This window comes from Rhamphochromis sp. 'chilingali' (assembly GCF_963969265.1).
Source record: "Rhamphochromis sp. 'chilingali' genome assembly, chromosome: 17".
Classification (NCBI taxonomy): Eukaryota; Metazoa; Chordata; class Actinopteri; order Cichliformes; family Cichlidae; genus Rhamphochromis; species Rhamphochromis sp. 'chilingali'.
In genome coordinates this window covers 30,628,608-30,647,092 of record NC_137944.1, presented here as the reverse complement: position 1 = coordinate 30,647,092, position 18,485 = coordinate 30,628,608, and the positions used below count along the sequence as shown (strand labels likewise).

The following is an 18,485-nucleotide window of genomic DNA, read 5'->3' as shown; positions in this document are numbered from 1 at the left end:
TCAACTTGAGTCTGTATTTCAGCTCTCTGTTCAGGTGTCACTCTATAGGCTCTTTGTTTAATCGGTGTAGCATCACCTGTGTGAATATGATGCTTAATTATGCCTGTGTGACCTCTGTCCTCTGAGTGCTTACTGAAGATTCCTGAATACTTCTGGAGAAGTGATTTCAGGGACTGAACCTGGGAGTGTGACAAGTTTGTTTCATCTATTTCTACCGGCAGAGTCGAATCATACACAGGTGAAGTAGCACAACATGTCTGCTCCAGTGGAATGATATCAACAGATGAGCCTGAATGAAACTCACCAAGATGCTGTCCAGGGTACAGTTCGATTTCATCACTGGAGGGATTAAGCATTCGAACCACTGTAGTACCATTCTGAACTTCACTGAGAGTGTGAGCCACAACAATGTCACATGTTGGATTAGGGATCAAGACACCATAGTAGTCTGTTGGAACAGGAGAAGCCGGTGTGGCTGCTGACACACAGGCTGTGATCAGAGTTTCGCTCATAGCTGGAATTTTGGTTGGCGCTAACACGGAAACATTACAGCAGGCAGCCACCTCATGTCCTTTGGGCAACAGGGGAATTTTCATGTCCCACAGTTGCAGCACTTTGTTTTTGAGGTCGAGAAGAGCATGGTGCCTCTGCAGAAAATCCCAACCTAGAATGACTGGCTGGTAAGCACCTCTGAGGACTTCAAAGTCCTGCTGCCATACCTGAGTCTCAAGCCTAATACCAACGGTTAACTTGCCTAAGATTTCCAGACGTTCTCCATTGACCGAACGAGCTGGCACAGAGGATGCTACCATAGGCCGTTTTTTCAAAGCTGGATGAGCATTTCGAAAATCTTCACTCACAAGGGAGACAAAGGAACCAGAGTCAATTAGAGCACACACTTCAATGCCCTCGACAATAGCCAAGACGTTAGAGGAGACTGATCCATCAGATTCTGAGGGGAACTGGGGGATGTGGTTTTGGGGCCCTGATACTGTAGCTGATGTTTGCCCCTCAACAGCAGCTAATGAAAGTTTCCCTGTGGGCCGGAGGTGAAATGTGCAGGCCTTTCCGGGGACTGGAAACGAACACCGGTCCTACTGTAGGACGCAGCATCTCTAACTCTACGTGGAGCAGGACTGGGACTGCGTCGGTATCTGTTATTGTCAGGGTAATTGTACCTGGAATACTGGGGGGGCTGTTGGGAAGGGTATGTGCGTTGATCGTGTTTCTCACATTTGTCCCACTCATTGAACCTCTGGGGAACAGGGGAAGAAGGACGTTCACGGTGAGACTCTGGATCACGATGATAACGCCTCTCAGGCGAGCAATAGTCTCTGGAATGTTGTCTGGCATGATAAGGCGACGGGGACGCACTGCGGGTGCTGTACTGAACATTGGAAGAGGAGGATCTATCACGACTGGAGTCCAAACGTTGGGCAAGGTAACTCTGTTTCTCCCGTAACTGCTGTACTTCATGTTTCAGGCTGGTTACAGTAAGCGTGAGCTCCTCAACCGCTTGAAGAAGTTTAGCATCAGTAGGCTGAGGACGTATCATAGCAACCTGTTCTGAAGACGGAATATGAGAGGATCCTGCAGCTGTAAGTTGCAATGCTGCCCGTGCTCTCTCACAACGGCTGGCAATGCGCAGGGCTCCGTCGAGATCCTCTGCACCCATCTCATGAATCTTAGATTGCAAGGTGGGGTCCAACCCAGCAACAAAACGGCGAAATTTTTCACCTTCCAAGGCATTGTAGTCATAGTTAGGGAAAGCTTCAAGCACAAGACGGGTAATATCCGCGCTGTACACATCTAAACTTTCACCTGGTTTCCGGGGGCGAGCATTCACATGTGTCTGGAAGAATGGCAGAGAATATTTTGGACCGAAAACCTCTTTCAGCTTATCCTTCACTAGATCATAGTCTTTCTGGGCTGATGAAGGCAAACTGTCCCAGTACAAAAATGCAGCATCTGCTAGACGAGTAGGCAGAACAGAGGACATCACAGTTGGCAAATCTACCTCAGGTGGAGTCATAGCTTGCACTGCCACTTCAAAGCGACGAGACCAACTAGTAAAAGATTCAGTCCCATCTCCTTTAAAAACAGGTGGAAGATCTATTGTCAGGGCACTGGAAACGGTATGGTGGGCGGGAGCAGCAACAGTCCGCATTGCATCCACTGACCTCGAATGTGGCACAGGAGAAGAGCGCAGCTCATGCACAGATTCACTCTCGTCAGCCGACATGTTCCCAACAAATATCCAGCTCAAAAAAAAAAAAAAATCACAAAAACAGAGAGAAAAGCTGCAACAATCCTTCCTATCTCCAAAAATTATTACTATTATTATTTTCAGTTCATCAGCTGTTCACAGAGAGGGATAAATCCCAGCGGGGAAAAAAACGATCTTATCCGCAGCTTGGGAGTAAAACTCACCAAATACACAGATCCATCAAGAAAATAAATCCCACCGCTGCCACCAGATGTAACGTGAGGGTTCACTAGATGGTTGGGAATCTCTCTGAATAATTAGGAACAGCAAGACGGAGACGGATAACTTTTTAGCAGCCTCTTTACTTTTAGCACCCTGCAACAACAACCCACACTTCCTGTGTGCCGCCCTCATGAATACTTCACTGGCCTCTCAGAAGCCAGGAAATCTTATACTCAGATCAAAACAGGGAAAACAACCAGGTAGATATAACACATACTTATTACTGGTTTGAACATGCATGTCTAAACATTCAAACATGTAAACATGTAAATATCAAAACACGTAACCACCAAATAGCTACATAACTAGCTTTATAACCTTTGTAAACACCTCTTTGTATATCAAAATAGATTTAAATTTACTTCTACACTTTACACTTGTATGATATCACTACACTAACAGTGCGGTCCTGGGTTAGCCACATATCTTGCCTTTCGGGTTATGTGCTGTAGAAACAAGTCAGCGAGGTGGAGGGCAATTCTGTCAAATGAAGGTCCTAAATGATCTTTTCCCAAGGCCTTGGCAACTAGTGCCAAAGAAGAGTGTTACTGGTCTATTTCCTTTTATAAATCTGCAGTATTCTCCTGAACAGCTGGAGCAGCCAGTCAGACAAAAGCTCTACATCAGCACTAATGCAGGAGGAGGAGAGTGAAAATGTGAATCAAAGAAACCTGGTCACTCTATCAGACATGGATGGTACTTAGACAATAACATGAGATTTTCTGAGGATGTGATGCATTTTGCATGACATTGCATGCATTCAGTCTTAGAAATCATAGTTTACTTTATACTGTTTGTCTAAAGTAGAGGACGCATAAACATTCCTGCACTGCCTGGGAATTGAACACAGGTCACAAGAATGGGAATCCTGCATGATACCACTACACCAGCAGTGCTGTTAGAGGCTGGCTGAACATGCAGTTCCATTTTGGGTTATGTGCCGTAGCAACAAGTCAGCGAGGTGGAGGGCAATTCTGTCACCTAAAGGTCTTAAAGGATCTTTTGCTAAGGCTTTGGTAACTAATACCACAAAAGAGTCTAAATCTACTTGCACATGCAGCATTTTTTAATGACATTATCTTACCAGAATATACATGATTTGGGATGGAACCTGCTACTTTGGCCAATTCTTTTCTTCCCATTGTTCCATGTAAACACTCATCATGTTTGAACTATGCCTGGTTTAACTTTTCTACACACATGTGAGTTTATTTATCTAAATATAAAAAGTTTTAGTTTACTACAATGTATCCATAAGAAACCCTCCCTTATGTGTCTTTCAACGCGGACTTTGGTTTTGGTGTAGCTTCAGTTGTTTACCTCAAACCCTAATTTGGCCGTTGAAAATTGTTCTCCTAAGTCTTGACAATCAGAAAAAAATACTGGATCACTTCACAAACCATTAACATTTTTCCACAGAAGTCTCTTTGTTTTTCTTCCAAATTTCAGGGCTTTCATCATCATTAAATCATTGTTGACTAAATGTTTAAACTACAAATGTGAAGTGAAGTGTTTTTGACTGTTAGGCTCTTACTTTTTACACATGAGATTAAATGAGATATAATGGCTCAGGATGACAGGGAGACATATTATACCTAATTTTGCACCTCGGTGGTGGCAAGACTGCAAACACAGAGAGGGATTTATTACAATATGGGTGCAGAGCTGAAAAGCAAGGGCTAACCTTCATAACCAATAATACCAATTGGGATTATGTGCATACAGTGGTATGATAACAATATAAGATATAATAACTTTGTCTAATGCCTTTAATTGATTTTTTTCTGTCTACTTCTTGTACTTTTAAAAGGTTCACAAACTTTCAGGCAACAATGTTACCCTACAAACTTTTGCTTTTTGTTTAACCCCATCTTTGACCTTAAGAGTTGAGCAGACTTTAGGGACAGAAACTTGTGCTTATAAAGCTGTACATTAGGGAAGTTTAGTTTTTCTTTGAAAACAAAACAAAATAAAGAAATAAAGAAAAAAAAATTCTCATTGTAGAACCCACAATGTCCCAGGAGCCATATTTCTACTGTCTCTTTTTTAACTTGGAATTGATTTGGATGTTTATGAACAGGCTTTTGTTTCTTAAAGTTTTATGACTCTTTACAAAAAGAGATATCTAGTGCTCATTTTTTGATTCTTAAGCATTTAAATTAGATTATGAAAATGTAAAATTGCTGACGTTTTGTCTGGTAACACTTTTACTTTTTTAGTGAACATACTATACATAGTTTAGGAGCAGGGTTGGACCTTTTTAAAAAAAAAATACACAGCAGTTTAGAAACTGTGAAGGTAAATAGAGTAAGCAGTACATAACTTTGATTTTTAAGAAAAAAAATAAACATTGTCCAAACACCAGAATAGTATATGATGTCAGAGTTTACAGGTCAGCCAGCACGAACCCATTTCTCAGAAGGGTGACATTTTACAACAGAGCCTAGAGGAAGGTAATCACTTGTTTCTGGTGTTTTGCTCACTCATTCGGTCTCTGAAGGACTCCCTCCTCTCCCTCCACCCTCAGACATCCACATCACCACCATCACACATGCGAGCTGCACACATTCACCCTAATCTAAGTAGCTTGACCCTAACCCAAGGCAGAAGTAAAACATAATTTCAGAATGAATTTCCTTTTAACCCCTGTACCACCGGGTGAGATGCTGTGCCACCATAAGCCTGGCCCTCCACTTCACCCTAGGCTGAGTTGTACTGATGCAGCAACAGTTTCCATTCTGTTTAGTCTGAACACATCAGCTATAACTTGTGACTGAGAACTTTACAAAGTATCTTTTAAGTTTGGTTTGGAAATAGCATTAAACCCAGTTGATAAGATTTTATAAAAGCCCACAGACTTATAAATGCTGCTACTTGTTTGTCTCAGGACCCTTCAGTATTGCATATTCTCTCACTGGTGCCTGGTGTTGAATTTCGCTGTGCAGCACATATTCCCCAAGTGACTAAAAAGTTTGTGCTCAACCAACCGCCGTGGAGGTGCAGCTTTTAATAAACAAAATCCTACAGGGATTGTAGCACTTGGCTATTTCTCAAGAAACTTTTTTTTTTAAGTTTTAAAAGTGAGACACCTCTCTCTGACTTTTGCACAAAACACCCACAAAGCTTTTCTCTTTGCACAAAGTCTAACTCAGTTTCTTTCCACATAGTGGAGTTTCCACATCGGGATCTTCTTTTTCTCCAATTTTCTCTCTATTTCCTGATCATTCAGAAGGTTGTCACCTCTGCAAGAAGGTATTCAGCTATTATTGTATGAGTGGTTGTATACAAGCTTGTGGATAATGTAAACTATCACTCAAACTCTGTCAGTAAACAATTGTAATATATCATGTAACTGCATAACAAATTTAAGTTTAATTTACAAGATGTAATCAAACTTTAACGTGAAAATTAATTTTCTGTCCAAAAAAAGCATAAAAAGCTATGTAGTCAGTTTTTAAATATATATCTTTTTGGCATCATTGCTGAAAAGAACTAAAAGCTAATATCCATCCATCCATCCATTCGCTTCCGCTTATCCTTTTCAGGGTCGCGGGGGGCGCTGGAGCCTATCCCAGCTGTCATAGGGCGAGAGGCGGGGTACACCCTGGACAGGTCGCCAGTCTGTCGCAGGGCCAAAAACTAATATATTTTTTTAATTGATTTTCCCAGGTGATAACATCATACATTCAGCTTTTTTAGAGGGACTCATAGCCAGCTAAAAGATATAATCTTTCTCGCATATTCTGAGTCTGCCTCAGGGTCTCCTCCCAGTTCACCATGTTTGAAACACCTACAAAATGACAGCAGGCATCCTGGTCAGATTCCCAAACTGCCTCAACTGTTTCCTTTTCAGAGTAGAGCAACAGCAGCTCTCTGAGCCACTCCCAAATAACTAAATTCCTCACCCCATCTCTAACACTGAGCACAGACACTTTTGGGTGGAAGCCTGTTTACCTTCGCTTGCATCTATGATCTTGTTCTCACTTTGCACAGCTTGCAACCATAAGGTGGAATGTAGTTTGGCAAACGTGGCACAGGGTCAGCATTACTGCAAACCATGTGCCCATACTTCTGTCCAAAGTTAAGCCCGATTAATAGTTCTGCTATGTTTGCTTTGGCCTAACACACAACCAAAACACTAGATACACAGTAAGAAAGCAGAATATTGGCTATTTCATTTCCTTGTCACCGTCCAAATACAATTAAAGGCTTCACAGAAGCTCTGTAATATATTACAAGCTTCATTAGTACTAAGTTGACTGATCACAAGTAACTGCATCACCCCGGCATATACAGCTCGAGGGAGATGTATGTCAGGCTATGGTGTAGATTTAAAACAGTGCTATGAATAAAGGTTTACATACAAAGCCATTCAACTGATTTGAACACCCCCCCCCCCCCCCCCCCCCCCCCCACGACTTCAACCACCCCCACTCCCAATTAATTTCTATTTTAATTTGCATTCTGACTTGTGATCGTGAGATAACTGATTCAGTTCTTGTAGCTTATCCTTGTGCAAATCACGCTTATGAAGAGGAAGCTTGAGCACATGGTTAATGGAATATTCAACTATTTATGCATCTGAGAAAAACAGAAAATCTGTAGATAAATTCAGAAAACTAGCAAATATTCACAAAAGCACAGGGATGACTATTTAAATATATATTATATATTTCTTGGTTGCTATGTGTAATTTCCCTTAAATATTGCTATGATAAAATTTCACTTAACTCATCACTTGTCATGCTTTTGGGCATGGATGTCGCCCTGCTTCTGTTGAGAAAAGACTTCCAGTTTACTAATGCTACTTGAGAAGCTGTCCTTCTGACTAAGTGCACTTGAATGCATGGAACGTCATATTTACCACTTCAGGAGCCTTGATGAGGGGCTTACCAGCATGACTGGAAGGCAGCATTAAATCAGGAAAGAGCTCTCTCTCTCTTCAGCTCCCTGAAAAAGAAAAGCCACAGAACTACCACAAAACCTTGGCACAGAAAAATCTCTTACATAGAGTTTTGCATTTGATCTACATCATCTGCCATATGCAAATGCACCATGGTCTCCTATCTGGACATATAAGAACAGGTTTCCTCAAAATGAAAACAAAGTATCCCACCTTGTGCCTTAGTTAAAACAACCCCTAATGTTTGCAGGATGACTGAAGGCACAGTTGTAAGCCTGCATAGCTCCATGTCCTGCTGCCAAGCTATCAGAGTTGGCACTGCGTTCTTTCCTTGCTTCCAAAAAAATACAGAAATGTCCATCAAATTTCTCCATGTTTCTCTGGTGGATGTCAGCAAGTCTGTGTGCATTTCTGAACTCCAACTTGGCTACAAACATTGGGAACATAGAGTACAAGCTGTTTGTAGAGCTGTGATGTATATGTTTGGCCTGTGTTTTGGAACTGTAAAAAGATGGCTCATTTGGAAAACAGCTGAGATGCAATTAGAGGGCCAAACTCACGCTGTGTTTTGGTTTTTTGCAGAAGGGCTCTGTGTAAATTAACTTGCATTTCAAATGGGCTGCAGGGATATGAATAGTGGGCATGGGTGGACTTGAAGCTATCACTGAAAAGATTTTTTTAAAAAGTGGGGTGGGTGGAGGTTTCACCAACAACCCAACTTATTAACATATTAACAGACCAATTTCAGTGCGTATAGACACAATCTACTTAAATTTGGATTTTGTATAATAACAATGCAATTTTAAAAAGCTCTGCAGTGTTTTGAGCAAAATGCTAAACACTAATTGAGCATAGCGTTAGTTTTTGCATGCCATCGAGTCAGACACAGGCAGCAATCCTGACAGATCGTCTGCTGATGATGACACTGACATTAGTTGATGGTTCAGCTGCATCTTAATGGTATACAAATGGGGCATGTTATTTGGCAGCTTGCATACTGCCTGCATATAGCTGCTGCTGAAAAATCCCCTCTGCCCCATCTTCTTCGTTTCTTACGTTCATGCCTGTTTGTTGTTTCTGCTCCTTTTGGCACCTTCCATCTTCCATATATGTGTAGAGAAGGAAAGGGGGTCCCAGTACAGTGACATGCTGCCAAATATAAATTCTCTGAAATGAAACAACTTTTGAATAAGAAAATACTCACATATCGTTAAGGGCAGACATACTGAGGCTGATAGGAGTCCCAGCTGTTCTGCAAGTGTTCGACACACATTTTGTCCTTGTGTTGTCATTAACATTAAATATTTAGAGATTCTACTTTAATCTGGAGGTTGGGACATTACACACTCACACACACCCACACACACCTATACAAACACAGACATTATTAGGTGTCATGTGTTTCATATCTGTTTCTACCATTTTCTTCCATCACCCCTTGTTCTTTTGTGGTCTCCTTCTCTTTTTGTTTCCTGTTAATTTTTTCTGTCTGTGCTATGACCTCCCTGGGCTTTGCCTTATTTCTCTGTTTTGTGCCTCCTCGTCTCCTCTCCCTTTTGTCCTCCAGCCTGTTACCCGGAAATTCATCTCAGTGTACCTTTAAGGATGTCTTATTTCTTTAAAAAGCCATCTGGAGGAGAGAGAAAGCTTACTCGAGGAACCATAAGTCAAGAAGTACTTGCACTGGTACCTCAGTTCCCACGCAGCTAGAATATAGAAACCATGGATACGACTCTACAATACTTGTTCCCTAAAATATTTACGAGTTGTTAGTTATTAAAGATGATGAACTGTGGAAGGAAACAAGCTATCCTTCTCTTTCTCTACTACTGCAAAGTTCATGTGCCTAGCCATCAGTGGCCCATCTGTCTGCCTGCCAGCTCTTCTACCCTGGCTCTGATTTCTTCATCCATCTCAGCCTGTTCACTTCATCTCCATCGACTCACTTCATCCTCAACCATACATTTGAGAATTTAGCAATAAAATCCTTCGTTTAAATCTTTTCCAGCTTCCAGTTAGGGTTAGAAATTCTGCGGTACCATTGAGCACTGAGGTCTTCTGGTTATCTCCCCTGGGCCTCTGGTTAGCTCGTGCATCTACTTTGTTGTAACATAAACCCTAACCTTCTGCATTTTCATGTCTTTGCTCTCGCCCTTCAAACAGCTCCATCACTGCAGTGTTATTGGATGAATTTTCATTTAGGGATAATCTGTTTGTCCTAGAAGTCCCCTCTCAGAGTGTATTGGTTTCCACTGACCCTCCTCATGTAACAAACCCCTCCCTCAACAAACCTGGGTTACTTCAGTGGGGACTCCATGCAGTGACTGACAGGCACCTCTAACCCTCTGTTCCACTGTGTTTAGAGACTGAAGGATTATCTACCCAGCGGCAGCTCCCCTTCCTTGCCTCTTCAGAGTACCATGCTCATATCCATCTGTCCCCTCCCCCATCACCTTCTCTTCCACTACGAAAACATACCAATCTATAACCACACAAATAAAAACCACCAGCTGTGTGTGAGCACAGGCACGCATGGATGCGCGAGTGCCTGTGTGTGCAAGTCCTTGTTGGCTTATAGCTTCAAGAATGAGGTGAAGATACAAGAGCAATGGGACTGTGCATATAAAATTCATGGGCTGGTTGTGGTGAAAATAATAAGGGAGAAAACTGCTCCCAGTTCCTTTAATGCAACTAAATAGATTGTGTGTGTGCGCGCGCATGTGCATTTGTGTGTTAGCTCTTAAGTGTTCTGTGCTGATATATGAATATGTAAAGTTGACTTTGTGAGAGTTAACGCAAGTTCACTTAGATCAAACAGTGGATCAGAGGCATGCTAAAGTAAATAACACAGTAGGTGTCCGGGCTGGCCAGCTGTCACTGAAGTAGGTTTTGATTTATATTGGTCCCTAGAATGACAGAGGGAGGGGTGGAAAGGCAAAAGAGAGAGATAGATGGATAGATGGAGCATTGGAGGGATGGATGTGGCAGAGGTGATGGCAGGAAGAGAGACGAGATGATTGATCTTTATTAATCTTTATACGAGGCAAAAGCATGAATATAGAGCGGTGGATGAAGAGATGATTGGTTTGTGTGTGACGGGAAGGAAGCAGCTTAGTAAACCAAAACGTCTGCAGCCAGAGGACGGCCGACAGATCTGTTTCTTTTAAGTGTTTCTTAAAGAACAGACACTTAAACATTCCCAGATCTGCAGTGCATCTGCAGCCTGACATGAGTTGAGTGCCTCAGTACAATATCATGAGGGGGTTCAAACGCTCTGTTCAAAGCTTATCAGCACAATCTATGATGGAGAAGAGAGGGACTGTGTTGCCTCTAGTGATATTCCCAGTCAGACGCCCATTTTTGTAATCTTTAAACCATTGGCTCCCGACTGTTTTGACTTCTGAGCACATATTTAAAAGTACAGAATGCACTTTTGACCTCACTGTTTGAATTGGGAGTAGTTCAAAAAAGTGAAATTGTCTTCAATGATTGTTTCATTTTAATACATTTTTAAGCCTCCAGAGGCTAAACTGCAAACTATTTCAGAAAAGAAATAGAAAAACATGAGACAAGACAAGAAAGTTCAGGAGAAAATATTGTTGTGAGTTGCAGAAATGTTTTTTTCCTTCTCTTTTCTGCTAATCATTTTGTGGCCTCTGATTTGATTCACAGTCCCTTGAGAGTAGCAATCTTGAACCCCATGCAGTGAACCTCTGGTTTAACACAAGCTCCTGGGAGACTGAATGGATCTAGTAAAGCATGTTTTTAGTTTTCTCTGCTCTTGAAAATACTGTTTTTACTAACTTTGCCAGTGCACTCTTTGTTTATGTAACAGTAATTACGGTATGTTTGAGTAACAAGTAAAGGATGAATCTTTGCATCAACGTGCCTGAGATAACTCCACGTACCGCACTTGGCATATGAGTTGACATAAAGTTGTTCTGATTTTGTTTACGACATCGTTATAGCAGGGGGAATTAATTTACTCTGCTTTCTCCACAGGGCCACACAGGCCTGGAGCCAGGGCTTACTCATTATTTATGTCACACAAATTCCCCCCAAATTGCATTTATGTGGCCTTTTTGCATTTTGTTGCCAAAAGAGATTATCTGTCAGCCACGTGATGGTTTTGAATATAAAAAATGTGTTTTTTTTTCTCAAGGTTGAGCATTCACACTAATAATATTAGCACACAGCTGTAGTAAATCTTAAGTACTGGTTTTAAAAGCTGAACTACAATGTCCCAACTGGAAAGGAGACATAACCACTACTGAAAATAATAATAAGTGTTTATGTATTTGCAGATTCTGATCTGACTTTAAATCCAGATGCCTGTTGTTATGTAAGTCTTCCTCGTGCCACTAAAACAGATCTGCAAAAACTCAGACGTTGTGGGTTTGGTGCTCAGCCTCTGGGTGATCCCTTGAGATTGCATGGCTATTGTCTCCAAACAATCACTATCAGACTTGGACTATAATCACTCACAGACAGATTGGTGAAGGTTTGCCAATCATTGCCATCTAATGACTGATTTCTAACATGTTGCAATCGATCTGAGTCAGCCTGCACCAGTTAGTGCAACTGGTCTGTGATGCATCTCTTTGCAATAGAGAGCTTGATTCAACTGGTTGCCAACTGGTTGTAGTTTGGTTTTATATAAAACAAGTTAATTTATCAGCATTCTGCAGCAATGATATCCAGAGGAATTTCTGAATTGTTACATGTTTGGAGCTGGACTCTGTATGCTAGTAGTGCATGTAAATTTCTATTTATTGTACATTTCTATGTATGTAAACAATATTCATAGAGTGATCACAGTTAATTGCCGCATTATTAAAAACAGATTCTATTTAATTGTCAAGCTGACCCCATTCAATTGCAATTAAAAACACAATTTATGCTTAATGCAGTTTTATTTCCACCTCCATACACCAAAGATGCTCTGAAGCTGAAAACTAGCTTGGAGTGGGCACAGACCTGGTTTCTGTCTTGGAAGCAACACTTTTAAAGGCATCTAGATTGTAAGTTTATGGCACATGTTTGGAATAGTTTTGGCCTTGCCATGGTCTCCAACCACTGCATTCCCTAGTATGACTGTGGCTTGGTGTGGGTATGCTGTGATTCCAGATATCTGGGTACTGGCAGCTACTTTGGGTGCACTGGGCTTTTTTATGGTGCATCTCATGGATGCTGAGTCATACTGGCGTTTAGAGAGTTTGGGGGATGAGGCAATACTTTGGGCTTTTTCTCATGTTTCATGAGCTGCAGGAGGATTGAGCTGTAGGGGATTACTGTGGCCAAGGGGGTGGGCTTTGTTTTCAAAAACATTAAAGTTGATTTTGGGTTTCAGAGAAACACCCACCAGCAGTACTGTACTGTAAAATATTGCCATCCATCCATCCATCATTGCTCTGTCTGGATCACAGTTTTCCTTCAAAAAAAGATAATGGACTATTCCACACCCTACATGTGACTTTCACTTTAAGTTCACTGACTTTTTTAGTCTGTACCTGCCTACAATAATGTCATTCTATATTAAGGACTTGGGTCCAGTTGTAGTGTAACATATTTTTAGTACTTTGAAAGTTCAAGCAGAATAATATAAAGACAATCTTTCCATACCCTTTTGTAAAAGGTAGTTGGCTCAAAATGATGAATTCTTCAACCACATTGATAGTTCGTGCAAACACTCTCAGGAGCTGAATTTGGACTAACAACAACCACTTTGTTATTTAATTATGAAGACTTGCAGTGATTGCGTGCTATATTCCATCTGTTCTTTTGCTGAGATAAACCTTGGATCACGTAATTATGTGTTTAGATAAAGATGAAAAGACAGACAGAAAACATCATGAACTTTGTGTATGTCAGTGTAGAAGCATTACTTTTAGCAGTCAACAGATGGCAGGATATAGCTGGATCATTTGTATGCTGCAGCAGGACCATAGGCCAGCAGAATACATTGCGAGTCTTCAGAGGACAGAAGGTTTCCCTGCTCTGCTGTGATTAATGGGCTGATTGAGGCTGGAGCCAAAATGGAGGGTGGGCCAGTTTGCAGCCCGCTAATGAGGTGATAATGGAGAGGTGGGCGGCTGGGTACGCCACCCAGCAAAATGGTGGGAGCTTAGTGGGGATGGTTTTAGAGGTATGCAGGGAGGTGAGCTTCTCAGAGGGCAGTTGTGCATGCTATTTTTCAGTAAAATGTTTTGAATAGTGAAGGTACAGGGAGACCTATATTCATTTTCCACTATAAAAGAGGTGGTTATTTGGTTTTCTTGAAGCAAAAATCATGGTGCTCAAGCAGAGAGTGCATTACACTGTAACACTGCAGCTGGAAAAGACAGGTGGGTGCTGTGACTGGGTGATGAAGAGTTGTTTTCACTGTGACAGTGATTGCTGGTTTTGGAATAAGTGGGATTGTTGTGATACTGCAGATGGTGTGGGAGCACGACAGCATCATTGTTACTGTAAGCTGCAAAACAAGATCTTTCATCATATTGATATCAGTATGGGGAGGCAAAGCATAACTTACTCAATGTTTTATTTAAGCCTTTAAATACGTTTTCACCACAGGCAAGACTCTCAGTGTTTAGAGTATAAAAAAAAAATGTCTTATTTTATTTGTTTGGTGTTGCACTAGAAGGCAGCTGCAGCTCAGATGGAGCTGGATGACCGTTATTTGTGAGGCTGGAGGTTTGACTCCTGGGTGACCTTCCAAAAAATGCTTTCCAAATGTGACTTGCTGAGCAAAAACCATTTACCAAATAAATATTTTAAAAGCGATAAGTACATCCTCGTTAAATCTGTTTCCCTTTTATTTTCTGTCAGACTGTGAGACTCATTCTATGAAAGACTGTCTGCTGTAAGTCCAGATTCTAATTATGTGGGTGAACAGGTAATTAGTTATGATAAAACACATACAGCCTGATTACATGAACATAGTTTTTGGTCACCACACCTACAACTACAACATAAGCACTGCTCAGTGACCCTAAAACAGGAGCATGCAACACCTTCAGCCACTTTCACCGGTCACCTGCAGGGAGACTCTGGGTAACTGACTGCCAGTGTTAACAGATCTGGTCCCTGTTTTTAAACTAGTTAACTATTTAACTACTATTTCATAATTGTGAACTCTGATTTACCTCTTGTAAATCAAAACCCTGATTATTTAGAGGTAGCTGCTTTCATTTACGTCATATGAAAAACACTGATTTGGTGGGTACGTACAAATGTTACCTGATATTTGAACAGCATTTTAAAAGTACACTTAAGGGATCAGACAAACACAAAGACATCAAAGGCAAATCTGATTACTAACCTACCCCACTTGTGCGTTTTACAGAAAACCAGTTCTCACATTACCTGCAAAACTTTCAGCATGTCCTGTCTGGGTGCCACATGAATCACTTTCAACGTGCTAGGGTTGCAAATCCAAGAGGCAGACTTTTATTTACAAGTTTATTTACAACTTTTAAGTAATTTAGTCGAACTGTCTGTTTGTGAAACGACTGAATTGATGTTACCATTATTCCATCTAGCCATCCAATGTGTGAATAAACAGTCACCTGTATTATTCACTGGCATAAACTAAAGATTTTATATTGGATAGTGTTTTATTTTAAATCACTATAAAACACAAACAGCATTAGAAATATTTCCCACTGCAGTATTTTGGAGTTATGACTCAATCACACAGTTAATTGAGCTTCGCCTCTACAGTGTGTTGCTGTGAACAGAGTAACTTTCTCAGTCAATCTGCTGGTACAACTTATTTCAGCAGAAACTTTAAAAAGCACTGCAGTGGATTTCAAAGATGGTCCTTATCGTCTTAAACAGACAGGCAAACGTCCTCTGTGTGTGGAGGAGAACCATTTCTGTCTTTAAAAAAACCCGCAGCATCACTGTTTCTGTGGAAGGGACAACAAAGTAAATGACAGCATCCATCTAGAGAGACTTAACCCCCACCACTGCAATCCCTTACGACTTTTTCGCGTGTGTTGCAAACCTGAATTTATGTGTGCAATTTCTTTTGTAGTTCTTTTGGACAAAGAAACAAAATACATCATATAAAGTGGAAATCTGAATGTTTATGCAGACGATGGAGGTTTGAGTTGTCTCCAAAGCTTTTCTAGAAGTCAAATTGTTGCTGTGCAGTACTTTGGGACTTACTTACACTACGACAACCAAAAAAGAAGCTAAATGAATATGTTTAACATCAGATTTCATTAAAAATACACCTGAGAAAATAAAACAGCAAAAATCTGGATTCTATAAATTGAAATCTGGATTTGAAAGTTTAGTTTTCTCCATTTGATGGTTTGCATTTGCATTAATAGTAGCTCATAATCTCTTTGATGTTTCCTTGAGATGTTTCTTTTAATATTTTTGTCTTCTTTTGAGCCATAATGATGGGATATCACACTTATATACATTTCACATTCTCTTTAATCTTCTGGAATATTGGATTTGTGCTGCATTAGTATTATTATTTTAACATATCAATATCTGTTTACATTTTTTTTTTTTTGGGGGGGGGGGGGGGGGTCACCTTGTGTAGTTGTAGAAGGATGACTATTCCAACTACAGAAGGGTTTGTCTCTCTTTGGAATTCCTTCAACAAGGCTTCCCCTGTGAGCTGAGCACCTGCTTCTGCTCAGTTCTTAGAAAACTTTGGCTAGAAAACCATTACAATAAGCATTATGTGAAGTCCACGGAGACATCACATCTGATGTGAACAATATGACCTTTATTGATTCATAGCAGGCACACTAAACCCCCCTCGGTGATGTCTACTGTTTACTATATTCCTCACTCACATAGTCAGATGATTTATCACTAAATCGAAGGGCAGAAGTCAATAATGACTTTGATCCATGATAACCAGCTTCAGTTACCATTTGCTGACAAAGCTTCTCGGTGATTTTAATAAATTACTTTGATGATTTCTTGGCTGCTGGTCAGACAGAGTAACCAATGTGAAGACACTGCTTTCATTGCAAACATTTTCATCATTTCATTTGTTTCTACATGATGAACAAACTGTGATTAATCTGTAGTAGAAAATGTGGCAATAGAGGTGGTCTGTTAAAATTAGTATAACAAAAGCTATTATCATAGATCATGTAATTATTAATATAATCCAAAAAGCAACAATTAAATGTTATAGATGGTCTCTTCCATAAAGGGAAATTTGCTATCAAAGATTTACCTTGAGTGCACGAGAGCTCAAACTTCTGATGGTTGAGTGCATGAAGTATGTTACAGAGAGTTGGGGAAACGCAGACCTAAAACTCTCACAGTTTGTAGGACATTTGTTCAGAAAATAACAAGAACTGTGGATGAAATAAATGTACAGTAATGTAACCTCCACACGATTAAGGGTTGCAGAAAATATTACCCAGAAGCCTGGGGACTTCAATTTAAGGACTCTGCTTGTAGAGTATGAAAGGCTACTTGTTTTTGCTTGCCCTAAATAAAAAGGTGCGATTGGATTATAAGTAGTTCCCCAACACTAGTTTATATAGTCATATGTGGGAAATCCGGAAATAACCAGTAACCGTGTGAATAAGCGGCAGCTCCGGGGAAAGTACGGAATCTTCGCTGAAAAGTGAAACAGAAACAAATAAAAAAATATTATAAGCATGAAATTAAAATACTTAACTGCTTAAAAGATTCTATGTCGTTACTCTGTATCACGACGATGCTCCATCTCCAACAGTGAAAATCTGCTCCAACACACGCACGCACACGTGCGCGCGCACATATACACAAACAAGCGGCAGGTGTCAGCAGAACACACCCGGAGCTCACAGCACAGGTATGCAGATGCGTCCCTTCTGTATTTCTAACCTTTTAAACTGCACCGCGCTCGGATTGTGCGCCTGTGGCTGTGAGGGTTCAGTATTGCGGCTGAAGTCCTCTTGGTGACGCTCTGCTGACATCACTTTGATATTCCCCCACTCAGCTCTCCGCATCAGACACACGGAGCTCCAGCACTCTCACACACACTCCGTCCACACTTTGTTTCCATTTCGCTCCGCTCGCCTTGTACAAGACGCACCGGCACAAAAACACAGCCACCGGCTGCCTGCGCACTGCGGCCGGTCCACGTGGGGAGGGCTCTGACTCTTCCTGTCATTAACAGAATTAAAGCAAAGGACAGAGAAACTAATCACGGTCCAGACTGAGGAGAGGCGCGCTCAGAGCGGCAGGAGGAGAGAGAAGCTGTAACTTGGCTGCTTTCAGCGCAGGCGGTCTGAACTGAGCTCGAAGTTTCTTGGCTGATCGGAGAAGGAATAATTTGGAGCCCGGCTGAAACACACGGCGCTGTTGTGGATATTACGTCCACCTTATCTCCTGTGTATAAGAATGGCGAGAGATTACGCAGCGCGCTGCCCGGTGTATCCGATGAGAAACGCTTGGCTGGTGGCAGTAGCGGTCCTGCTTGCAGCCCAAGGTAAGTGTGAACGAGCCCAGCTGTGTTTCTTACAATGGAAGTCCCGTCAGTTCTTCGCCTCCTGTAGCCTCTTGTTCTCTGAATGTAGCAACCCCCGACACTTTTCCAGCAGGGCAGCCCGCGTTCCCGGAGTGCTGGATGTTTGACGGTGTCACGTCTCCGCGTCCTCTCTGGCTGCTGCTCAGAGCGCCGAGACCTATTGTAAAAGTTTATTGTCCGAGCTCTACATCAGATCTGTGTGTGCATGTGTGTGTGTTGAGTTTCGGTAAGCCACGACGCGAGGTGTGGCTCTCCTGGTTTGCGGTGTTTGTCCTAATTCCTCGCCGCTTTCGTCGCCAGGTGACTGTTCAGGAAACCTAATCCTCCCTGAGCCGCTACAAACCCTTACAGCACGGCTGACCTGAAATCTGTGTTTACCTGTCGGGAAGCGTGGCCGTGAAATGGGGCGCTATCACAACTGCCGGTCCGTTTACTAACCATTAGAGTAATGGCAAAAATTGGTCCTCGTCGTGTGGAGCAACAGGGTGTTGATGGGGAAACGCGTTCTCTGCGGGGGATGAGAATGGCTCGGCCCCTGCTCTTGAGGTGGCCCTTCAGGAATAAATACCTTGTCAAGAGGGCTGCATGAATATCGA

The 18,485-nt window shown here is 41.6% G+C and overlaps 1 protein-coding gene across 3 annotated transcripts in view; it reads left to right on the top strand.

Moving 5' to 3' along the window:
* The first annotated feature begins 17,142 nt into the window (after positions 1-17,142).
* LOC308384228 (poliovirus receptor-like) overlaps positions 17,143-18,485 on the top strand; it is a 355,455-nt gene continuing 354,112 nt past the window's right edge. The window contains exon 1 of one of the 3 annotated variants that reach the window (XM_080862686.1): positions 17,143-17,850. In XM_080862686.1, the coding sequence (XP_080718812.1) occupies positions 17,763-17,850 (88 nt within the window). In that variant the 5' untranslated portion in view covers positions 17,143-17,762. The remainder of the gene's footprint in view (positions 17,851-18,485) is intronic. The other 2 variants (XM_080862685.1, XM_080862684.1) reach the window with 2 other exon arrangements.